Source organism: Chaetodon auriga, chromosome 3 (genome assembly GCF_051107435.1).
Source record: "Chaetodon auriga isolate fChaAug3 chromosome 3, fChaAug3.hap1, whole genome shotgun sequence".
In the NCBI taxonomy this organism is placed as follows: Eukaryota; Metazoa; Chordata; class Actinopteri; order Chaetodontiformes; family Chaetodontidae; genus Chaetodon; species Chaetodon auriga.
The window spans coordinates 13557482-13583788 of record NC_135076.1 but is presented as its reverse complement, the minus strand read 5'-3'; the positions used below and the strand labels follow the sequence as shown (position 1 = coordinate 13583788).

The following is a 26307-nucleotide window of genomic DNA, read 5'->3' as shown; positions in this document are numbered from 1 at the left end:
CCATATCAGAGTGAGACATGAAGTGACACAAAGAGCGGTTGTTTTCCTTCAGTAGTGACAGTGTTTGCTTCCTTCAGAAGGGCCTGTGTCTCTCCACTAGAGCTGTCATCACATGAGATTTATGTTTGCTCTCATGCTACTACACTCTCCACGTGAAGCTGTAGGTGAGGTTGTAACATGGCGAGGTCAATATCCACCCGTGAGGTGGCGGACATAAATGCAGCTGAATCAGCAGAGACATTTTTTTTTTTCATTCTAGCGATTCATCTGATGACTTTTCCTGTGGGTAGAGGAAGTCCTTCTACGCAGCAGAGTAAAAAACATTTTCTGTGCATTGCCTGTGTGCTCTTCTGTCTTCAAATAGCACTTCAAATAGCACTTTCAAACATATATGAAAATATGATCTTTTCATCCCACATGGGAAGGTTTTGTTCCACTTGACCCCTTTTACTCAAGAATAAAGACGTAGAGGAGTGTGGGGTTTTACAAGGTGATACTGATCATCGCTTACTGCTGATATGATGTGCCAGTATCCAACATTAAAATTTTAGTTTTTTATCCCACAAGTGTTCACATGAATAATCTAATTAGTAGAAGGAGCTTTCCCTAATTTTGCACTTGTTCTAAAGAATAAGATCAGTCAAACACTTACATGAAATGTGAGTTTTCCAGCAAAGAGACGGGACATTTTTCTTTCTTTCCACCATCTTTCCGTTTGAGTCCATACCTTTTTGTATTTATTAGGGTGAACTTCAGGCTCTGTAACATCAGCTCAAATCACTTTGAGTCTTGCTCGCCAGCACAGCTGGCTCCTGTTGCTTGATAGATGGCCACAGATTTCACTGCTGAGATGTGGAACACTGGATTATTTTTGCTGTATGCCCACTCAAATTATGGCATAGCTGGGGCTAATCAGATTTGGCTCGCTGTGTTGCTTCGGCTCACTGGAAGAGGTCAGTGGAAAGTGCGTGACGAGCCTGCGCGACACTTCCTCAATGATCTTGTTGTTGGTGCAATGGGGCTCAATGGAGCCTGTGTTATTGCCTTGCGAGGTAATACTGCAAGGAATGTGAGAGAGGGACTCATAATCAAGACCAGCGCCACTGACCAACTTCTTGTTTTTATGCTTTTTTTTGTAATGTAGAGAGTATCATGAAAGGCTGCTGTTTGGCTACTCCCTTTGCAGTTACTGTGTAACTTCTTTAAATGCTTAACAGTGTTTACAAGACCCTGTGCTATAAAAATGAACAACACTTGAAAATGAATCAATCTAACACTTGATATAAAATGAATCTGTCAATATTAAATAATTAGCAAAATGCAATAGATATAAAATATTGTTGCATGGAAATTAAGTGAAATTTAACTTGAAGTTGAGTAAATCTTAATATTTTTCATTTTTAAAAAAACTATAATACTTCTATGTTACGACCAGTGTGTTGCAACCAGAATTCTTTCACTATTTATTAATTCTTACCCAGACTGTGAAGGCTTTTTATTCAGTTCTGTGCACTTTTATTTACCATTTCAATCTAAGAAGCATTTAGGTTTTCGATCAAGGTCTTCTCTGTTAATCATAGACCAGGCTCTTCAGCTCTTGACTAAATGTGGTTGGACTATGTGTGGTTGGTTGCCTGATGCACAACATGGCATTAGACACATACCATTCACACCTTGCACTGTTTAAAGTGTCCCTTTAGGTTTATTAGTGGCCTCTTCACGGAAAAAAGAAAAAAAGTCACCTACCCAGCTTGATTTCAGCTGTGAGGAAGAGCTCAAAGCTGTAGCAAAAAAAAAAAAAAAAGTTTTGTGTTGACCAAACAACCCAGAAGCTAGAAGCTAAGTTTTTCTGTTAAAGATATACTTTTATTTCCCCCTAATCAGAACTGACAAAAATTGACCTATTCCCATAAAGAGTTTGGAGCAGGAGAGGTGTGGTTGTGTGCCACTGACGTCTTGACTGTCTTTTATTTTACTATCACTGTAAATAAAGTGCAAAACTAGTAAGGAAATCTTAAGAAAGGGGAAGGATAACTATGTTTGTAGGCATGATCATTTTTCAGTTGTTTAGTTGTGTTATGCTGCAAATTGCATTTTGATGTATGAAACTGACTGTGTATTCAGGTGGCAGGATTGGATGACATTGAAAAGTTAATGTCAGTATCAAACAATAGAGACAGATTGAAAAAGCTTTCTGGAGCTACCATGGTCAGAAGCCAACAGAGAAGTGTCATATTTGTCCAAGAATGTTTGTGTTGATAACATCAGTACAAAGCTTGTTTCACTACTGACAGAGAACCTGACACTTACACACACATACTCTGTACACTGAAGCTCGTTATGACATGAATCATCTGACTACAAGTCAGGTTGGAGTCTTTTATTCAAAACAGGTGTAGCATGAGCATGAACACGATAGCTAATTTGATAAAGAAAGTACAGCGCAGACAAACTGCATTAACAGAAAGTCCAAGTTGTAGTGTAGTATCACCCACACTGATTTACATGTGAACTTTAGCAGCTGAAGAGCTGAAACAGGAGCGCTTAACAGGAGATGGAGACGAAAATCATAAATCTTGTGGACTGCCACTGTAAGAATCCAGTTCTCTCTGATTTTCCAGTCAAGCAGAGCAGAGAGAAGTTCATTTCAATATCCTCTTTGAAGTCTAATGAGGACCTCACCCAGTTCATCTCAAACTGCATGGCTTTATCAGGCAAAGAAGATGGTTTGCTCTTTTGCTACATGAAAGGAAGTGAAGACTTTTATTCCAAATGCAGAAATGCAAGATATGTATCTGCTCTGAGGTTGGCACATGAAATCAAAACTACTGACTGAGGACTGGTGTTTGTGTCTGTTGCTTTATGAGAACTTAAGCACCTTTTACTGCACTGTCAGAATTACTTTGTAGCAGTCATGTTGGAGGCACCATGTGCACATTTGTCAGTGTTTCCTTGCAAAAAGGCCTCAGACGAATTCCCTCACGCTCGTGGTAGTAGAAGGATTTAGTGCTAGATTTTACAGGCTTCATGCCTATGCGAACAGCCAGTTTTATATGTACATATGTACATATGTGAGGCGGTGTGGGTCTCTTTATCTCGTTGGAATTAGACCCTTAGCTCTCGTTCTTATCACTCTGCCCTGTTTGCTCAGATCTTGCAATCTTCCACCTCTAAAATGTGGGTTTGAAAAAAAAGCAGCTTAACCCATTAGCTCTCATCGTTTCTACTTTATCCCTCAGTCAGCCACCTCTCAAAGTTTCTGTCCCGGTGGCTCCTCCCCACCCCCACATGGGTCCCCTGCCACCTATTGCAGCAGGCCCGCCTCCCTTTAGCCAATTAAGGTGTTAAATAAGCCCTAAGGGTCTTACAGAGTCAGCTGTGCATTTTCAGGGATTGTAATTGTATAAAGCTTTTATTGCACTATGTGATCATTTCTATACTTCCTGAGGGTAAAAAGTCTAGTCTCTTGTCCCCCCCTGCCCACTCTGTGAGGTCAGAGGTCACTGCAGCATACAGAACAGAAATCCGGAGTAGGCCTGCACAATTGAGGAAAATATGATGTGTGATAACATTGTTCAATATTGTGAAGATATTATGACTTGCAATTGGATTTGGCGATATGTATGTATGTATATTCATCTAATAAATGAACAAAATAAACTTAGAAAATATCAAGAAAGGAAATATTCTTCTACCTATTGAAAGTGAGTTTACTGTTCTGAGTGAGTTTGATCTTCCGCTGGTACGCATTGTATATGTCTAAGGCTTTTATGGTGAAAGGTAGAAGAATGCAAAGAATGAATATGTAATGCACATGGCAATCATGAAAGCAGTAAGGAGATTCGCCATCTTGGTTCAAACTGCAGAAAAATACAACTGTACGTCTCAACTAAGACAAGCTTTATTGCCTTGTTAACTTATTGTAAAACACATTTCATTCAGACACAACAGAAATAAAATTAAACCCACCAAAACCATCTTGAATAGTCTTTTTACTGTTCCATCTGGTTTGGTTGAAATAAACCCTTAATTCATATCACAATGACGATGACAATTCGATGTGTTGATCAGCGTTAGTCCTGGGTGTATTGCACAAAGACAAGGTGCAGGCAGAGTGGATGCTTGAATTGGATTCTCCAAGTTCCAGTCATGTCCCTACTCATAAAATGCAAATGTAAACTGTTAAATGTAAATTCCAGAGAAATTATGAACATCAGAGGAAGACAGAATGTCAGACAGCAAACAGACGAGCAGGAAGTGTTGAGGGAAGGCAGTTCATGGCAAACAGAAATGGGACACATTTAAGCAAACATTGCTTTTTGCTGTATTTTTTACATAAAGACTCTCAAGAAAATAGCCTTTTGCTCTTAAAATGCATACAAGATTTATGAGAAAACATGGAATTTGGGAAAAATAAAACTGGTTTCATGGGGCCCGAGCTGGCAAATGGCCTTTACCCTTGCTAGTTACATATGGTAAATGTTACTGAATGATGGAACAAAGCCAAGAGGCAAGTAGGTTGCTGTAATTTAGTTTGTCTGACAGAAAAAGGGCTACGGACAGGACATGAAACCTGTTTACTCCCTGGCCATTGTAGCAACTCCTGCTCAGAATTCAGCAACTGTGCAGCAGTTTTTGAACAAAGCAGGTTTTCCATATAATGGCTGGTTACTGACCCAATGGGTTGATAATGTAAAGTACAATGGTGATTTCCCACACTGGCTACAGTATAAAAGCACCACAGCAGGGGGTTTTAAGGCGCTTTAATCCTGGACCACTGAGACTAAGTTATGCTTTAGATATTGAATGCTTTATCACTCTAGTCAAGGTCTGGTTATTCACAATGTGTAGGCATGAGATACTAGGCAACCTCCAGCCAGTTTTCACAACAGAGTTGCACCCAAAAAAAGATACCAACTTCCTAAAGTATTGTTTTTGCCCCAGCTACATGTAGAAATCTGGCTTGTTGATTGCAATATAAAGCAGTAGAGCTCTGTTCCTCCATTATGGAGAACCAATGCTATGAGAACCATTCAGGTTTTTAGAAATAATTTAAAAAAAGATGTAATTTTGGGGAAAACATCTGGAAAAGGTGACAACATTCTGGATTTATTTGCAGCTGCACAACACCAGGTGATAGGACCAGGAGACTGAGCGTTGACATGTGAGGAGTGAATTGTTCATGTTCACTTGTTGCTCATTTTTATTGAGCATTAGGGACGTGCCACATTATATCACTTATGGTCATATAGGTATCATTTTTGATATGAAACTAAGATTCATATCATGATTATGGCAATATTCCGACATGTTGTTGTAATGACGTCAATCCTTGACACACAGAAACAACAAGCATGGCTGAAAGTGAATGTAACATTGCTAAAGGCTTCACAGTGGAGGAGTTAGTTCCGAAAAGGGAGCAACTACAGTGATGTGGAAGTGGTTTGGTTACAAGAGATTAGATGTACAACAAACCACGGTAATATGTAAGAAGTGACTGTAAGAAGAGGGGGCAGTGCAACAAACTTACTTCACCACCTCAACCAGAGGTGAGTACAAAGAGCGGCAAAAGCAGCAAGGAGAGCTCACAGCGATTGTGAGCTGAAAATGTTTTTCAGTAATTTGTCATATTGTCCAAACTATCGTTATGGCAGAAATGATGTGTGATACTCTCTTAGGGCCATATCACCCAGCCCTGTGGAGCACAAGCATAAGGTGTTTGTTTGAGGTGTGTTGAGAGGTGAGGTCACCTGCTGTGTAGTGGAGTGAAATAAAACCTGCAGATTGCGAACAACCAGACAAATGGATCAATGCTGGAGCTATTATTACTGATCGGGCATGCACAGCTGATCTGTCTTTAGCTCATACAGAGACACAGTACATCAAGTACTGTGTTTCCATGTATTCTCATCATTCCACGACCATTACCGCTGTCATATATACAACCCTGATTCAAGAGAAGTTTGGGCGCTGTGTTAAATGTAAAAAATGCAAAAACAGTTTGCCGACAATGGTTTTACAAAGAGTGTCTGAGCCCATGTGTTAATCTCCCTTATACAGTCTTGTGTTCACAAAGTGGTGAACCTTGCTCCATCCTTGCTTGTGGGCGACTGAGCCTTTCCAGGATGCTCCTTTCATACCCAATCATGATACTATCACCTGTTACCAATGAACCTGTTTACCTATGAAATGATCCAAACAGGTGTTTTTGGAGCATTTCTCTTCTGTTGCTCCTGTCCCAACTTGTTTGAAACATGTTGCTGCATCAAATTCAGAATAAGCAGATATTTACAAAATGTATGAGGTTGATGAGGTAAAACAGAATTTATTGTCTTTGTACTGTTTGATTATCACATTCTGTTTTATTTATGTTTTAAATAGCATCCAGGCTTTTTGGAGTTGGGGTTATGAAAGGTTTAATATGCATCAAACCTGCCTCGTCGTTTGGGGAAGCATGGGGAACATGTGTTGTGGCGCAATGCAATTTGCACCATCTAGCATGTAGGAAATCATGATGCCTGTGATGAACAGTGGCATGAAACAAAGCGACCACTTCTGCTTCCCTCTGCACAGGAAGAGTCAACAGAAGAGCTTTGTTGTAATCACTTCTGTCTTTGAAATTACATATATGACACACTGCAAGAGGGATGGTATCACAGGAAGTATTGTTTTAGGCCCAAACATGGAGTGAACACTAGATATTGGGCTTATTTGCACACGGGTTCAAAGTGTGGCTACTTGACATGTTGAGTAATGGGTTTTGTAAATATTGTAGTGTGCACATACAAACATGTATGGGTTGTTCTGACGTGAATTTGCCTAAGTCACTTAATGCAAAATACAGTAAATGGATTCTCCAGAGGTGCCATCAGTCGTTCTTCACGTCGTTCCGCTTTGACCCCTCTGTCATGTTTTGTTTTGCTTTGTTTCTGTAGTTATGTAGAACAGAGACAGGTTGTCTCAGTAAAACCAGATCCTGTAAGGTAAGATGTTTTAATCCTGCTTATACTGGTGCCATTCTCCATCTGACAACTGCAGGCGTTCAGTTGTGCCCGTATCGCCCTTAAAGAATGCAATGAATCAATATTGAATATCTGTCGGCTGCCTCGCCGCATCTGCTCCGTCAGTTGTCACTTCCTTCACCCTCTGTAGAAACCCAAGTTTCACAGCTCTTATTTCTTCGCGCAACATTTCTCTAACGTACAGCCATAGCATTGGGTGTCCTGTGCATGCTGTGGTTCATTATTGACTGCTGCTTGATAGAGTTCTGCTGATTCTGTCGATGTGTTGCATTTTATTAAACATCTTGAAGACTCTTTGCTGTAGTGGCAGAAGCTTGTGGTTTTAAAGTCCATTTTGTGTCTCTGGCATCTGACCAGTTTAAGTGAGGAGCCGCAGGGTGTCAGCTGTGTGTGCACTGCTGCTGGGTGTGTGTTTAGTTAGACTGAGGGCGTTTGTCTTGTTTTTCTTCAAACTTGCTATTGTGGCTCAGTCGGCCCATGTCGCCCCTCTGCATTATGATTGATTGTTGCTGACCACAGATGCATAAACTGTGGTTGCACGTTTTAAGAAGTTACTCAGCTTTTCTTTGATGTTTCTTGCAAAACAGCTGAGCAAACATGTGTCTTGTAAATGCAAGGGCTGTGGAACCAATGTGGAAAGGTGCATTAACACATCTTATGTGTCACTTGTGATACTTACAGGAACACTTAACTTATATATAGACATTGTACTTTGTCATTTGTTGTTCTTGTTTTTAGCTGTAGGTCTTTTTCAATCGTCATGAGATCAACATAAAACTGGAGTCATATTCCTTGTATTTATACAGTACTTGGCCGTTAAAAGCTGATTCTGATTCTAGTTTGTTCTTCTTTTCCATTTGTATTTCGTATTGTCGTACTGGCTGCTTGAGAAACACATCTTGGCCGGAATGTCTGCTTCCAGAATAACATGGACAGCCAGGATGTTTGTGAATGTTGTCTCTGACTTCCAAAAAAAATAAGTAAATCCTTATTCATCCTGAATTTAATGCACAAGCAAGTTTGGACAGGGGCAACAAAAGGGTTGTGGAATGCTCCAAAAACACCTGGAATATTCCACAGGTTAACAGGTTCTGTGACAGGTGTTAGTATCGTGATTGGGTATGAAAGGGGCATCCTCAAAAGTCATTCACAAGCAAGGATGGGGCGAGGCTCAACAAGATATGGAAAACAGTCCATTTCCCTGGTAATGGAGCAGAACTTATTTTCACTCTTCCCCTTTAGGAGAGACCTTGGACGTTACAAATATGAATCGTTTATGCTCCTGTTGTCTTCAGAGTGTGCCTACACCCTAATTACACTATTATATGCATAATACGCTGGTATGATTTTCTTAGAGCCGCATGAGGCGTGTGCAGGAGAAAAATAACCCTCCCTAGAACATATGACCACTGCTGGTTATGTCATCATTGCGGTGTGATGAGTATTGTGGACAAGTATTACTGTGATGGCCACATTTTAGACAGGTTTGCATGCCTGAGTGTATGCAATAACTGGTTTCTTCATTTTGCCTTGAGGGGCGGCTGATTTATGTGATGGACATTTTAGGATTGCATGACTCATGATAACGTGATAATGTTGCACTGCGGCTTTTTGCACTCTGACATTAATAAAAATGTGTGTGAAACACTAGCTTTTTTTTAATTTAAGTTTTTTTTATGAATGTGCTCAGTGTGTAATGATGACAAACATCAGCTATCAGTGCAAGAGTCAGAGACAGAAACGGTCAGATGATAGATGAGACAAGTTTCTCCACCTTTCCTGTAAAATAATCAGATGTACAAGACATGTGACAGGGGAACAAAGATAGAAAGAGCTTGTGGAGTCTTCTGACTATATGCTTTTGCAGTATCACAATTTAGGTGTTACTGAACACTGTTGCAAAGTGTTGTCTTTCAGCGAACCTAAAACCAAAATAGCAGTGCAGGGTGTTTGTAATAGTGACACAAATTAAACTGTAACTCTAAAGCGTCATTCATGCTTTCATCCAGAGTGTGTTCAGTGAAGAAGAACAATGCAAAACCTGACGTTTTAAAAGTAGTAGTAGTAAAAGATCAGGGCAGGTGGTGGTTGCGGAGGTCGCTTCATGTATTAGTCATTGTAGCCGAATGAGTGGTGGTGTACAGTCAACACTGCCTCCTGTCATGACACGTAGTTCAACATGTCCAGCACCTGCATTTGAAATTTACTTCCCCACGTGCTGTTAACTTGGCGTGCAGCTCTTATCTCTGCCTGACTGATCTGAGCCACAGCCTCCCAAGACCAAGACTTAACATTTAGAACAAGTTCTGAGGAAACGGAGAGTGGACAGGATAAACTGTTACTCTCTCTCTCTCTCTCGAGGGTATCGGTGGCATTACTGTTGTTTTTGACCAGTTGACTATCGGGAACAGACACTATGGGTACCAGAATGTTGAAGCTCACTGCTTATAACAAAGACTGCTTTGCATACCTAAGCAATTTTGGGAGCAGGTATGTAGGAGAAGCATTACCACCCACAGAAGTTGCACAAAAACTCCCCACTGGGTCTCTCTCTTGCAGTAAAACATTTCAATGAGGGGGAAACACAACGCACTGTTGACTGACACTGTTGAATTTTGCTGGTGGACTGAAATTCATCTTGGCTTTGAGCCAACCAGGTGAAGAAAGTGACGGTTCTTCCTGTGATTCCACTTCCTCTTGTTGTTGAGGCCAAAACATTTTGTCCTGTGTGGGCAGCCTGTCTGGTCTGTTTGTGTGAGTAATGTTGCACAACAGACATGAACTCAGTGACTGCGTATTCGTGCTTCACATCGAGTTCAGACTGAATTTGTCATTTTTGAGTGTGAAATGAAAATTCTGAAGTTGTGATATGACTTGACTGAGTGGCTCTGCAGTCATTGCTGTAGATTTCTGCTCTTCTGCAACTCACAAAAGGTTGACAAAACTGCAGTCAGGTAGTCATGGATCTGAAGGTGATCATTTCTCAAGTAATAAATTGGACTTTTTCTTGCCATATCATCCATTAGCATTGTTTAGCTCTTTAGCTGTTTTTATGTTAAGGGAGTTACAATACAAAAAATCCAATGCAATAGCAGCAACAGCATTACAGCATGTACAAAAACAAGCCTATGGATTTATCAGAACAGTATCAAATAAGAGGAGAACATGCTGATGATGTCCAGTTCAGTCAAAGGTCAATGAATGGAAAGTTAAGACATTTTCAACTGATCTGATACAAGCTAGAAAGTTGTTTAACAATTGTGAGGCTTTGTCACAACAAACACTGCAGGTACTGGTATTTGCAGACAGTGGGGAAGTAGCAGTCTGACACTCTCTTTTTTTTCTTTCCCTCAGGTCTTTGTAGTCTGACAGCTCACCCCTGTACTCCTACCTTCTCATCCGCTACTTGTGCCTCATTGAACACTTTGCAACTCAGCTCTGCTGCCGACTCTGGTTTTCCCCAAACTGCAGGGAAAAAAACATTGAGACTAGAGAGAGGCCTCTGTCTCCAGAACGGCAGCTGACCACTGACTGCATGTCTCAGAGCTCTGACCGACCCCCCTCCTCTTCCTCCTCCTCCTTCCACTTCTCCTCAAGGACCCACATTTCCACATAACCAGAACCTCCAAACCACCAGCCAACTGCTAGCCGCTTCACCACAGGCACGGTTGGCGATTGCTATCCCTGGGCAGAAGGATCGGCCATCGTCCCCAGATTGGTGCTCCTTCAGTGGGGGAGGGAGGGGAAGGAAGGCAGCTGAACACTGTGCCACTTGCCCCGGAGATGAAGCTGCAGGCTGTCATGGAGAACCTGCACAGGCAGCAGAGGGCCAAGCTGCTGATGGAGCAGCAGCTACAGCAGCAAGCCACCACCCAACATACTCAGATCCGCACAGGTGGAGGAGGAGGGGATGAGCCCATGGGGAGCCCAGCCCCTGAGGCGGAGCAGGCCCAGATGGCAGCACTAGCTGCTATGCGTGCCGTGGCGGCCGGGCTGCAGAGGGTTTCAGACAGCCCCATGTCAGAGCACAGCAGCGGCGGCGAGGACGAAAGGGAAGATGATGACAATGATGAAGGGGAGGAGCCTTACAAGGACATGATGGGGTCAGATGAGGAGGAGCAGATGTAAGTCCTGAATTTCTTTGGCCAGATTGCCCTAAAACATGTCATCAATGCCCATGGTGGTCTTCACTGGTGCACATCCTTTAACAATATTCTGCCTTTGATACACACAGCAAACAGAAATGGGACGAGGAAGACTTTGAAGGCGAGATGGAAGAAGACTTTGACGACGACCTGGCGGAGGAGGGTCTCCCAACAGGCCACGAGGCTGTGGCTCCTGGGAAAGGCATCCTCCTGCTCCCCCATCGTCAACTCCACCCCCACTCTCAGCTGCTGAAGGCCCGTCCCAGTGTGGATCACGAGCCCCGCGTATCCATCCTGCCTCCCCACACCACACACAGCCATCTGGGCGGCCAAGACCATGGAGAATGGACCTATGAGGAGCAGTTCAGACAGGTAGGATGTCTTTGTGTTTCCTGTATTGCCTCCTGGCTCTGTGACCTAACTGAATGCAGGACAGCTACATGTAAATGAACTTTGCCACTGGAGGTTTATTGTACAGCTTTGACTGTTGCTGTTTTAACTGTTGGTTGATCATGTTGTCATTGTGCTGTTCAACACATGTGTTGGTTGTTTACCAGTGAGCCACATCTGGACTTCGCATTCCTCACATCATGTCACTTTCTCAGCTGCACATGAAGTAATCTGACCAGGGTGGGAAATTAACACCTGCCACTGGCCAAATGTTGATAAAACCCTAAGCTGAGGCTTCTAAGTTTGTCTTTGCCACCTGACATTCTGCTCGGGTTTATCTGTTCAAGGTTCTGGTCTAAACAATCGGTGTTTCAGGTGGAGCAGCTTTGTGAGATTTGACATTTGCTAACTAATGTGGCCAAAGAGTAAAAAAAAAAGAAAGAAAAAGAGCAGTTTCCTTTCATGAATAGGACTGAGCTGAGGAGGAGAAGCTGAGGGCAGTGGGAGGGGAGGAAGGGGCTGGTCTAGAGTGCATTTTAACAGCTTGACCATGCTGGCGTTTACTGTAAACATGCTAGTGGGCTGGATATTATGAGGGAGGCCCCAGTAGAATAAGACGGGCTGTTTACATGAAGAGATTTAAGTCTGTCAACAGCTAAGATGGAGGGCTGCTGTCGAGAGACTGGATAGAGATGTTAAATCCGCTCACCATTGATGATGACCTATGATGAAAAAAAAAATCACTTGTTTAACACAGAATTTCTTTGCATTTTTTGCCATATGTGCTACACAAGGTAATGCCATCCCATCGTGTACATGGACAGTTCTACTAATTAGTTTGTTCCCTGCCATTAGTACACTATAAAATAAGGGGAAATTGGATCATTACAGTAGACTTCTAAAAGATGCGTTACAAGCCTTTGAGAGGAGGAGTGGCTTTTTCTGGCAGTTATTTATGTCATAAAAGAAAAAGATAATTACTGGTCAAATTTGCGGCCTTCTCATGCCATTTCGATGTACTTTCAAAATTCTAGTCTTTTAGAGATAGTAAGAATGTGTCTGTCAAATGTAAAGCAGGGACACCGAGCAGCATTTTTAATATCCTGTATTGAATCTCTCTGTCAGTGAAAACCTGTAAACATGTCTCTGCTCTGAGACTAAGGCTGATTCACTGGGAGTGTTGCATATACCTAACCACCATTTTAATGCAAAGGGAGCGTATATGACATAATGGAAGCCACTATTGAAATGCAAACGCACTCATTGCCTGTAGCAACATTTCAAAGCATAAAACACGGTTGACAGTATGAGCGGCAGCTTGTCTTTTGTCTGAGCAAAGATTACTAAACTCTTACAAGAGAAAACTTGTTTGGGAATTGTCTTTCCGAAACTCATCTTGATGCCTTCAGTATGCTGGAGGTAAATTAACTTCAGTGCATTTCACCCAGTCTGCATGTGCTTCATTTTTAAACCTAACCACCGATTCTGTAATTTAAGGCCTATATCTTCTAATTACAGAGCCTCTGGAATAAAACTCCCCTTAAGCCTATACTCTGCTTCTCTAAATAGTTCACCCCTCCCTCCGTAAAGCTTTGTGTGAATGACTTGAATTGATACTCTCCACAGTTGGTGGTTTTCATACATCAGGTGGGACATACAGTGCATTTTTATCATGACATGTCAGTCAGCCACCGACAGTTACATAATCAAGACAGCCAGTATCTTGGCTGTTAAGATAGTGTTACCCCAACCCATTTTTGATTAAAACAAAGTCTGTCCCTCCTATACAACGTCAAACTGCTCCTGCCATGGAGACCAAACTGCAGAGTGTCATTTAAAACCTTCTGCATTTTAACATGATATAGGGAACAGAGCAACAATGGTCACATCTGATTGCACGGAGTCATGGCTCTCGTGCTCCTTTCTGCTGAGAGTTTAAAATATTGTGAATCCTGGATTTTAGTGTGGCACATTATTCACACAGGACTAATTTTGACCTTGGATGTTTACGGTGATTAGTAATAATTGCAGCTTTGGCCTGCCATTGTAATCCTCTGTGAACATGCTGCGTCTGCAGTGTGAAAGGCAAAAATGACAGGCCTGTTATGGTGAAGACAGCCTGTCCCCTGATAATTCTAACCCCATGCAAATCAAACTCAGTGATTTCAGCCTTAATTTATATTTGGTGTGTGCCATGTTTCTTCTGCTTCTTCTTTTTCTTCTGAAACCTCCATTTGTGGTTTCTTCTCATCGTGTGAAACAGAGACGGTAGTTAAATCTACAGACCACAGTTTTTAATGTGTCTTCAGTGCAAACTTCCACATTCTCTCTGCTTTTTCAGGAGGTTAAGAATTGGAAAATGTTGAAATGATATTGTAATGTCTGTAATAGTGGTTAGTGGTGAGTCGTTTAAGCCCTAAACAAGATGTCACAACTTACTTGGGCTGTACGTGAAGCAAATGTAACACTATGAATTTGTGCAATCACCTGAAAAATTCAGTTTGATGCGGATTTCAAGGCTAGAAAAACTATCCAAAAAGCCCTCTCACCCAACTACACAAACACCCATAATCGGAGCCTTATACCATTCATTGAGATGCCTGGCGAGCTCTCATAGGATACAACAGACTTCAGAAGCTTTGACTTAAGTTGGCCAAAGATATGGTGCTTGCAATCATTGTGCAAAACAAGGGATTGAGGCTACACTAGACAAATACTTCTTAAGGTCCACCCACAACGATTCTCTCAAATATTGTGCTTTCTTCTTTCATCTTAAATATTAATGGTGAGTATCCAGCAGCTACAGTTGGGGCAATTTTAATTTTAATTACACAGCAGATTACAATCAAGCTGAACTGTGAAATCATACAGTCAGCGGTCAATTTTTACCAGTATTTAGTTCATCATGAAAGTCAAAGATCAAACATTGTAAAAGCATTACCCCTTAATAACTTGATAAGGCCTCAGTGTTTGAGGTACAGACTACATCTGGCTATAGGTGAGCTCTGTATTTCAATCTTAATTTGAATCTTTCTTTTTTTTTGTTCAAAGGTGTAAGGCAGACTTTGGTCATTCTTAATTTTCGCGTTCCATGTATACAACAGTAATGATCATATTGTTTGTTCTGTTTACATGAAGACAGTATGAAATGCAATGAATAGTCCTCCACTTCAAAGGTCACGAAGACTCAATAGAGAAAATCTTCATCTGAAGTCTGAGAGAAACACATTGTGATTCTCACTTTGATCAGCATTGTGAAACCCCGTAGCTTAGACCTCCATGTGGTCTTGAGTTAAATCGTGTGCAGGCTGAGTGTTTTGGAGGGCACTGGGAGGGGAGGAAGGGGTTAAGGCTGTACAGTTTATTTTGGGCAGATGGGTGGAGGCTGTTGGAATGTGCCTGAGGGAGGGTGATAATGTGGCCACTAGGAACCCCAGATCCTCAGTAGAAACCTGGCATGCCTCTATCAGCCTGCAGCAGTTGGAACTGTCTTTTTCTTTCTTAGATTGGAGTCATGTCATTTGTATAGCCAATACCAGGCATAATGTTGCTATGAGTTCACAACAGCAAGGGTTCCTGACCCAGTCTGAGTTAAACCTTTCCATATAAATACATAGGGCATGAGATAAAGAGCAGGGGGACAGGTCGATTCAATATGTGGGAAAATGTCAATTAGAAAAGTGAACAAGAAAATGTAACCCATCCCAGCAGCTGGATTGTAACCCAACAACAGGCTAATCACAGGTCCAGCAAAATGAGTCCATTGAAATGGTTTGAAAGAATGTCCTTGAATAGGTTCAACATGAGGTCTTCACACCTATCTAGGTCCAAGGTGCCATGCAGGTGAGGAAACTGCACCAGAAACTCACTTTTAGCTGAGGTCCGCCCCAGGCTGTGTGTGGCTTAGATATATCTGCCAACCTGCATTCCTGGTGGATCACCCGGCCACCTTCCTCTCTCCACACTCTCAGCTGAAAGGTCACACTAAATCGAGCCAGGAGGTGCTGTCTGTTAGGATGTCTGATTACACTGTGGTTTTAAGTGAATTAATCAAAATATTCAAGGCACTTTGCCAGCAGTGTCATATCTGTCTGTGGCAGTGTGCGGCGGAATTAAATAAAGGCCAAGGATTTTTGCAGTTATCAAATTATGCCAGCATTGTTGGATTATTTTGTAATTGAAACTGATTTGCTTTGCTGGTGGAGTGCCATTTCAACTGAGTTATTTCAGTGATACCAATGCAACCTGTCCCCATACAACCCCTGTAAATATCCATATCAATATCACTCTTTGGATTGCCCACTGTGTTTTTATTTCTGAGAAATGTTTACGCTCCTTTTAAAGTTAATGTTCATATGCTGTCCTGCAGCCAATAGGCTTGCATGCACCTGTTCCAATCAGCCACCAGTCAAACGTTGGAAATGTTTTCAGAGGGACAATGTGTAATGTTAAGTCAAAAAAAAGCCTTTACTTCCATTGTATCGGGGCAGCAGAAAAGAGGTGGATGTTCAAAACCTCTCAAAACTACCTGCATTGGTAGATAGATTTCCAACACTACGACAAAATGTGTACATATTTTTTAAAATGAGTGTAAAATGAGGCTTTAAAGAAGCTGCCAGAATTTGAAGCCACTCGTGCAGTGAAAATTAGCTAGAAATGAATGTAGCTGTGGTGCTTTATTTTGATTAATCATACAAAATTTTCAATATATTAAATACACAAAGTAATTAAGCAGTATTAAGAAACATTGGAATTTGTATCGTCTTGATCTTGATAAGAACTCAAAATCCCACCATCTTACACACATAAGCTACATTAGCTACATAAGCTATGTTTGCTAGTTAGCCTACCAGTCCTTGTTAATGTTGTCCTCCTAACAGTTAGCTAATAGCTATCTCGATAAACTTGTCGGCTAGCTGCTGGACTCCCAACATTATGAAGGAATGAGAAAAGTCATGACAAATGATAATTTGTCACCTTTAGCCATTCATGTTTGTCAGTTACCTCACTGTCGCAGCATTTTAGCTCCTTGGCTCCAGAGCAGCTCTTCCTCTACAACATATATGTACAATTACAATCTGGTTTCATGAATGTGTTGTCTCTTTAATGCACTGTTGTGTATTCATATAACTGCCCCACTCCGCTGCCCCCTTTATTAACAATAACCTCCTGAGGCCAGAAATCGTCCAGAGGCCATGCAGAGCCTTTGAAGTCTCCTCTCCTGTCTCTGTGTCTGCGTTAAACACCAGCAGCTGGGCAGATGGAGCCCAGATGGACAGTAAAGTAAGGATGTCTTTAAAAATTCATGGCACTCACCATGATCAGGGCGAATGGAGGGGAGTTGACATTAAACATTAAATTGCACACACACACATACACTCATTGGGAGTGGGGGGAGGGGGCTGTTAGTGACTTCAGGAAGTGTAGCTCGAATGAGAGCCAATTGGGAGCGACACTTATTGGGATTGCCCATCAGGTTTTTGCTGATACAGCTGTCTGATAAGTGCTTTCAGGGTTTATATTCCTCTGTAGATGTCGTCGCGGCCCTTTGATCTGCCTTAGGAGTGTATGAAGAGGCTGGTCTGTGCTGTTTTTGCATTTTATACAAAGTGTATTTTCACAGCTGTAGTTTTGTTTAGTTGGAAAGCACTGGAAAGACAAAACTGAAATCTGCCAGGAGCTGCCTTGAGTTTTAGAGTTAAGTTCACAGATTGACAAAATCATGCATTGAATGGTTTGTGATCCATTTAACTGACAACATGTTGTCCTCAAATCCACTGACCTTTTTGCTATTAATGAATGACTGATGTCTAACTATGTTTAAGTATTACCAAGCTATGTCTTTGCACAACTTAGTCATCACTCTGGCAACATTTTTCACACTACTCTTTTTTTCTTTTTTTTTTTTTTCTCCAATCCATTTGCTTGGATCTAATTCATTATTCCAGAGTACATTAACTCCGGAGCAACAAACCATTTGAACTTATGTAACATGCATCATCTGGAGTGGATTTTCTTAACTGAAGTCTGCAGGGGTTGAATTAATCAGCACAGGGGAGTTTTCATTTAATTTACTATGTTCTCCTCTGTGTGCAGCGATCTGTGTTTAACAAAAAGAAAACAAGAGGTCAGTGGGCCCTGTTCATGTCATGAAAACAAAAGACCAAAGCAGCACGGGAAGACCTCTGAATGTCTTGTGGGGTGGAGTGCGGGAGGGGAAAGGGTAGGTGTGACTGAGGGAGCAGGAAAAAGTCAGTCAGTTGGCATTGGGTTTTGAACCACTGCCAAGTCGAGTGTGTACTACATGCTCATTTTGACTGTGAAGCACTGCAGAGCATTAGAGTGGTGTCCAACGCATAGCGTGCAGCATGGAGCTGATGCCAGAAACTGTACAGCCATGGGGATTCTGGAAATTGGCAGGGGCTCAATATGGAGGAGGAGAGGGGGGTTGGAGCAGGAATGTAAACAAAGATTGCGTAAAGGCTGAGGCTAGCTCTTTCGTCCTGTCTGTTTCTTTGGCTGTTGTGTTATTTTGTACAGTATTGATTTAATTTTGGCATGTTCCTTGATTGCTTGTGTGGTTACTCCCTCAAGCTTCCTCCTGGCCTTCATATAGAATGAGGAAATGATTATTTTGAGCCGGGGAGAGTTGCACAAATCCCACATTGTCTTTTCCACTGTTGTGTGTGAATCTAATTCTTGATCCCTCTTCTTCCTCTCGAAAGGAAATACATGAGTGCTGGTTCATCTCCTTCTTTCCCCTTTTGTCCCTGCACAAGGAACTATTTACTGTAGCCTTGTATCTCAATATAAGCACAAAAATAGATCTCCCCTGAAAGGTTGGAGTTGTTAGCAAGCAAAGCCCTAAGTGACATCTTTTCATACAATGACCCAGTCGAAGGCATTCAATTGAACAAAAGCAATGCATGTGTGCTGTCGCCTTCAGATGCTTTTGAAAAGGTAGCCTGTGTTGAAAGCTTTCATTCTTGAAAGAATCAATTAAGAAATAGGTCAAACACAGATAGCGATACTTAGCTGCATATTTTCAAGGTCTGAATCCCGTCTGCGCTCTCAACAGCTCTAACAATATGCAGAGCAGAGCACACTTCTCTGTCATTGTATCATAAAGGACACCATGAGTGCTTTGATCCATAATCATTTGACCCCTGTGACAACACTCTGGCTGCCCTGTCTTGTCTGTATGATAATAGCAAACCTCCCTTAATTCTGTGAGCATGGCAGGAGGTCTGAGTTGTCGGGCTCTGTTGACATTACAGATACAAAGAGTGATTCTTGACATTCATTTCACACCAATATGAACTGATAATGGACCCATTTCCGCTGCAGATATTTTCACGTGTTGTAGCAAGAAAACCCACATGAGTAACTAATAATGTTGATAATGGCACCAATTCCAGGGCCCTGCTAATGTACATACTTAGTGGTATGCTTAAATGGAATGGTGCTACCACATTATTAATTATGCATGTGTCTGATGAGTGGAGCAAATACTATAGCAAAATGTGTCAAGGCGGTTTTGTTCATTTATTTTTGTTCCCATGTGAGCCTCCAAGTTTTGACTGAAATGGAACAACTTTCTTAGGTAATTGCCAAATTTTCTAATTGTCATTTTAAAGTTGATAAATTTCATTTTTGACATTTGGCGTTTTTGGCCACGAGTTATGGAGCAGTGTTTTAGTAGGTCCCCATTCTGTTAGCACTATATTTCCTACACATGCACAAAGACATGGTTGTATGGGATACACAGTCCTGACAATTGTTTCATGCTATTTCACTGACAGTCGGTTAAGAAATGTGGTAATGCATCAATAAAGTCAAGGGAAAAGACTGCAGTAGAAGGGCAGCTTGGGTAGAGTGTGCAGCAGGAGGTGGACTCATTCTTAATGATGACTGTTTTTGCCTGATGTCAGTATTGTATGTGTTTGTATGTATCCGCACACATACAGCTCATCCAGGTAATGTCTAGAAAAGGTCAGGGTAGCAGCATGACTAAAGCTACATGTCTTTGTCCTGTTTGAATACGAGCACTGTTACAGAATGTTACAGGCCTTTCCCTGAACCTTCTGCTACTCTTCTATCTCTGTCTCCATCTGTCTGCCTTCAGACGTAAACATTATCATGGAATCTGAACTGGCGCTGAATAAATGCCTTCAACTTTCACACAAATGCTCATTAGATTGTTATCTAGGTCAGACTTTTCCACCATTCTGAGGGGAAGCAAGTTCACAGATATGTCTTGCAGGGAAATAACACGGAAGCCCTTGTACCAGAAGGACCAAAAAACTGATGCTGAATGTGGTATCAGTTATTCGGTTGCCCCCTTCAACACGTTGGCTTATGATCTTTAATTGCTGTTACACCCACTTCCCCGCCTTGGGTCTATTCAGCTTTGCCCTGCCCAGTTTGGGCATCCATCATTGTGATACTACTCATTAGTAGTGTGGTTGCAACAGATTACTCACAGCAACACACATCAGACTCTCAAGGGCCCTGGGAAAGCTGGCTGCTATTTCTGATTCTTATCAAATGTACAAGCCACGGCAGCTGACGATGGCGGGCAGGAATGGAGTGCATGTAGAGCGTGGGACAGTGCTTATTCTGGTTTCATGCCCTGTCTTCATCAACTGGTTTTCGCCTTTTTCTCATGTCGGCAGGGGATACTGTATATCCAATTATATCCGACAGAAGCCGAGCATAAAAATTCTTTGGCAAAGCCCTGCAGAGTGAGGCCTCGCTTACAACTTCTCACACCATAAAGAAACCGTGTCCCCAAAGATCATTGGATTTCTGGCTCTGACTTAGACTTAGACCATACTACGTCTTTACTAAGTCTAAATATCATTGAATTTCCAGAGATGCATTCTGGTGTTTGGAAAATCGTTGTGTCTAGAAATAAAAGGGAAACTTACACATAAGTCGTTTATATTAAAATATATTTTGGAGCTTGGGGTTTTCAGTCTAACTGGGTTTGGAAACCAAACTGAGAATCTTGATTAAACCAGGATAGAGTTAGTCTTGTGGCTCGAGATCATCTTGAATCTTGAAGGCTGCACGGTGTTTCTGCTTGGTGTTGTGCTGTTTTACTCATCATGTAAACTGCCTGTGGATCATTCTCAGAGTCTTTACTAATTTGCTCGTTGCTTTCTTACTTTTTGAGGGTAAACATGACTGCAGCAGATACAGTGACACCAGATACATTCAGTCACAGCAGCTGTTGGGTCCTCATCCTCAGTCGATGGAGCTGAATTTTACGGGGTCAGCCGGTCAGTTAGGATTATGATGCGTTTGAGGCTGCCTGCCAATAAAACACCATTCGATGCATCTGCAATCAGACAGCTCCATTGTTGCTGTTAATTGTGTGCATGTGGGGGATGGGGAAGGGCTGGGTGGGGAGTGGAGGAGACAAAGATAGATTCATTATAGATGTCAGTATACAGAGACATGTCAGTGCAGTTTCTGTCACGCTGCTGTCAGCTTGGATGGCTGACTGGAATATTTTCCAAATGAACATCAGCAGTTTAATTTCACACGGAGAAAGTAAAGAGTGATGGTTAATCCCCACTGTGTTTGAACTGTTTAGTGATGAAAATAAATAAATTCATCTTTTTTTTCAAAGTGTCAAGAAATCTGATCTCAGCTGTCAGTCATACTAAACATGTTTCACGTGAGCCATGAGTCCTTATCAGGTTCAGTTTGCAATTTTTGCTATTCCTAGCCTCTAGAAAAAGTGACATGTAGCTTTTGATCACAGAAAGGTGTGTATGTATAACAGAAGTTGGCTGACTTGCCTGTCTTGACTGTCTTGTTGTTTCCTTACATTCTGCTCTGTTATCAATAATGAGCAGCGACAGACGACAAAGGACGGCGATGTCACGGTTCTGCTCACATTGCTTTATTAGCGAGTGATCTCTGGAAAGTGCCGTGCAAACAGCAGCAGAACACAATCCTGAGCAACAAAGGAAGGAAGACAAACAAGAACATGTCTTATGACGTCAAGAATCTCACTCTTTTTTGATTTAGTGGTCAAGCAGAACAGACAGATTGAGAAATCAGGTGGAGTGTTACTTTAATATCTGGTTTCTCACCCAGTCCGTATCAAGTCACAAGCCGACTATGTCTTTCTGCACTCGCTGTATAAGGAAACGATGACCTATTGTACATCTGTGTTTTGATTTCTTTTCTCAAATGTACCGGTGTGTGAAAGCAGTTGCCTTTTGTCTCAAAGGAGTTCAGCTCTCCAGCTCTGTCAGGTTTATCACACTCAGTAAAACCTGTAAGTTTCTTATCTTGAATAAAGGCCCAGTCTCCATATAATGATCCAAAAAAAAGAGCCCATATGGCATCTCTCTCCTTCTCTTCTGCGCTGCAGTGCACAGTGTTGTGTGTTTTGTATATTAGCCTTGGGTGTTACTGAGTTGGACTGCAGTTTTTGATGGAAAAAAAAGAAATTAGACTGTTTTGTGCCTGAAAGAGTGAAGAGATCCAGCAGAATTGTGACTGAGGTAACTGCTCTGCCAGTTCTGTTTATGAGCTTGTTGTGATGACGGTAATCAGATAACAGCTTCAATAGTCAGAGTAGAGACTTCAGTGCACTAAAATTGAATCATAGGCTGACCCCCACTCTGTAAAATTCCTTCTGTACACAGAAGAAACTGAGCTTGTACTGAAGCTAAATGTGATGAACCACTTTACAAACCAGGGTTAGATTTAGCCTTGGCCTCTCTGTGAGCTTTTTCACCTAAAATATCCTCCCCCTAGACATTAAATAGAGTCTGTCATTAACCAGCCTGAACCCCACTACAAAAACAATAAATAACAGTACAGCACCCAAACTATCTGATCCACATCTGGTCTGGTCTGTTCAGAGGTATTTGTAATCTATCAAAATTCTAGAAAGGCAGACTTTTTCTCATTGAGATTCAACATTGTAGTTTGTCTCATTACGTTGTGGCGCTGTAGTGAAAACATACGTTACAGTAAACAATTACAGCACAAGAGCAAATAACAGCCAGCGTCATGTGGTCATAGTCTCTCGTTCCTATTCATCACATGATAAACACCCAGCAGTTCACTTTATACTGAGCAGTAAATAAGGGTTTGAATCGTGAAATCACAGCTGACTTTTTGTTGTGTTACGTAGTTACACATCTGTCGTCTCTGCTGTGACCTGACATTTTCTTTGTGAGAATACTGATGTGATAAAGTGCTGGTGCTTGTGTTGATTCGGTACATTAATGACACTCATAGAAGGGCTTTGGCCTGGAACAATGCAGTGTTTGAATATGGTAGATCATGTGTAAATGAGCTGCATCAAGACCCCCCCAAAACATCCCCTCTCCCTACTAGCAATACATTCCCTTCCCCCACTGTCATGTGTGTGTGTACACATATCTATACACACACACACACACACACACACACACACACACACACACACACACACACTGTTTATTCAGCCTTCTTCATGTGTACTAATCATTTCCACCACTCACCATCGTCTGTTTACAGCAATTACTTCGATGTAGCCATGCTTAAAAGTGTTACGCACACACATTTTTCCATTCAAGTCAGGCAGGACGATATGTAGAAAACAAGTCCATACTAATCTCTCTCCTGAGAAGAAACAACCTAAGGACTTAGATTAATATGAAGTTGTGAAACTGGTCCTCCAACATTTTGCTTAAGGGGATTTAGTCTCAGTGCAAACCTGGTTTCTGCTTTGTACAGCCTCAGAGAAAGACTCCCATTCAATAAAACATGTTATGCAAAGGGGGGGATTGAACACCAGCCAGGTTGTCACTCATTATCTCTAAAAGACGGTCTATAAAAGTGACTCAACTTGAGTCTGTGTTGTAGCTACCTGTAATAATGCAACCAAACAGATCATTTCAACCATATCCTTTGCAGAAATAATAACAGGTAGATTCATTCAGTATTTAAAACTAACAATAGACATTATCAGCTCTTAACAGCCTAAATGCGCAGATGAGAGCTCATAAAATGGAGGATATATTATTGCTGCAACTTGCATAATTTAACTTGTGCGTTTGTGTGTGCGTGTCATGCTCACCTCGAGGTGATCGAGATGATTGGCAGGTGTAAGGGAGCGTGCAGACGATACCCCGGTCTCCTCTCAGTTTTGGTTTTCAGTTGCAAAGCTACTATTATGTGCTATGTGACACTTGTGTGCTGCTGGCTTGCAAACTCCCATTTGCATTAAAGGTGAAGTGGACCCTTCCCCCGTCACCCCCCCCCCCCCCCCCCCCCCCCCCCCCCAGTATTACCTACCACCAGCATTGCTTTGATGGCTGTGTAAAACTACAGCAACAGGCTGCTCTTTAGTTACTGATTATTTGCAGTATAAAACAACTTTGTTTTTTTTGCCTAAGGCCTGTTTAGAATTTATCTGCAGACAGACTGTCGCTGACCTACATACATAGCCAGGGTGGGAAACTATCAGGCAAACATTAAATACTTGTTCAAATGTGGCTGCAAAGCCTGAAGTCTTGGCACTTTAACAGCTAACCAGACAGCATTTGGTTAACTTCCCACAGTCACCATTTGTCACCAGAACAAAATTCTGTCTGTGATGCTGAAGTTTGGTGCAGAAGATCTATATAATCTGTATTCTGGTTTACTCCATTATTGGGTTTAAAGTTTGAAAAAAGTTGTATAATAATTTAGCAAAGTTTTTGAAATGCCTATTAAATGATCTAGAATGTATGTATGTGCAGCTGTAAGCCAGCTCTGCAGTTTTAATGGGCCTTTTTGTAACAAGGCATTTGGTGAGGGGTGTGAACTGGCTCCCAGCATTACCAGTTGGCCCAGTTTCTAGTCGTTTATCTAGTTTCTTGTCATTTATCTGAATAGCAGAGCTTTAATCCAGGAGGGGCCCCTGTCCCAGCGCACATACTATAGACATAGAACCCTATGTAAGCCTCCAATAACCACACCCACCTCAGCCTGATAAAGTCTGTATGGGTATATGTGTGTGTCTGTGCGTGTGTGTGTGTGTGTGTGTGTGTGTGTGTGAGTGTGTGAGTGAGTGTGTTAGTGTCAGGGAGGTTATAGTGTACATGGAGGTTATATACATGGAGCTGACAGAGGGTAAGAGACAGGTACAGAGAAGAAAGAGATCAACAGGTACAAAAGGACAATGAGGGAAAACAGAGATGCAGAGAGATAAATGTTGGTGGTTTAGGGGGGAGGCAGTGGTCTTGCCGGTTGGGCAGGATCCTGATTGCAGCTGTTATGACTGAGGCCTCCAATGCCTGGACCTATAACAGCTATGCAGCTGGTCCATTACCAGCTTGTGTGTAAGCCACAGGTTGACATAGTTTAAAGTTTAAAGTGAATATATTGTCTGGAGAGTGATGTGTACATTTGCAGCCACTCAACAAAACCTATTTACTGCATTTTTCTTTCATATTCCTTCCTTCAATGTACATTTTTAATTGTGACCATGATTACGTGGGCGTTGTTCTAAAGTAGACAGCGTCTGGATGGAACTGGTTTCATAGGTTGTTGAAAGAACAGTTCAATATATATTTCCATTACCTGCTACAGAGAACAGCCTCGCCCTTAAAGCATATAACCGCATCAGTTTACTTCCAGTATTCAACTCCACGCCCAACCTTTCTGTCACGGTGTTAACATGGTTTACCTTTTAGCAGATTTCAGTCAGCTGTTGTTTTCACAGCTATACACTTGAACAGATTTAGATGGCAGAGCATGAATCTTCTGGCGGTTTCATTACACCGCGTGTCTGCAAATGTGAGTGAAAACTGTGATACAGGCACAATTTGACAAAAGTTCAAATGTGACTAAAACCTGAACTCTCTATATACTCATGTATGCTACTCTGAGTGTTTATTCAGGTTAAGGTAACGAGAAAATTCAATTTATACGTATTTGAAGTATCAGTTGAATTAATTATAGAATATTGCAGTTCATATACATGTATTCAGTGACGTGTATTCATTGTTCTATTAATATGGGAGTAATTAAATTGTTTTTGGTTGTGTAGGCTAAAATAAAATGTTGCTGACAGAAACCTGGAAAAAAAAAAACATTTTTTGTTAAACACTTCAAAAGAACAATTGAATTGAACCTTCAAAAGAACAATTAAATCCAGGAAACATGGCAGCACAAGGTAACAGCTGCAAGAATTTAGATTATAGTCACATGATCATGGATACAAGCAGGATACCATGTCCACGGCCACGTTAACTGTGAACGCAGGATGAGACTTGAAACTGGATATGCATTAGCAAGAGGAATACTGTGAGTGTGTGAACTCAGTTCACACCTCACCGTAGACTGCTAGTTCCTTCAGTCGGCAGAGAAACAGTGAAACTAATCATCACGCTACCTCTCAACACAGTTCCATGTCCTCAGACTGCTGGGTATGAACAGTCGTCACGTGGAAATGTCTGCTTTAGTAGACTGCATTTTGGAAGTTTAAACCTTTTCCACATGTTTTTCTCATTAGAAAACAAAAAATATTTGTGCGCTCCTGTGAGCAGCCATGTTACTGTATCTTGAGCACTGGAGGGATCTTAGCACAAGCCCCCTTGTCTCCATGTGACAGCGCTCCCACCCTGCCACAAGGGAAATATTTGTTTGTGTGATCAGGACATAGAGCGAGAGAGAGAGAGAGAGAGAGAGAGAGAGCAAATAAAACAGCATGGGGGGATGGGAGTTGGTGGGGGGTAATTTCCAAGATTTAT

General features: G+C 41.7%; 1 protein-coding gene across 2 annotated transcripts in view; it reads left to right on the top strand.

Moving 5' to 3' along the window:
• arid3a (AT-rich interactive domain 3A) overlaps positions 1-26307 on the top strand; it is a 40563-nt gene that overhangs the window by 5589 nt on the left and 8667 nt on the right. For both annotated transcript variants that reach the window (XM_076726323.1, XM_076726324.1), the window contains exons 2-3: positions 10377-11146; positions 11257-11539. In XM_076726323.1, the coding sequence (XP_076582438.1) occupies positions 10806-11146; positions 11257-11539 (624 nt within the window). In that variant the 5' untranslated portion in view covers positions 10377-10805. The remainder of the gene's footprint in view (positions 1-10376; positions 11147-11256; positions 11540-26307) is intronic.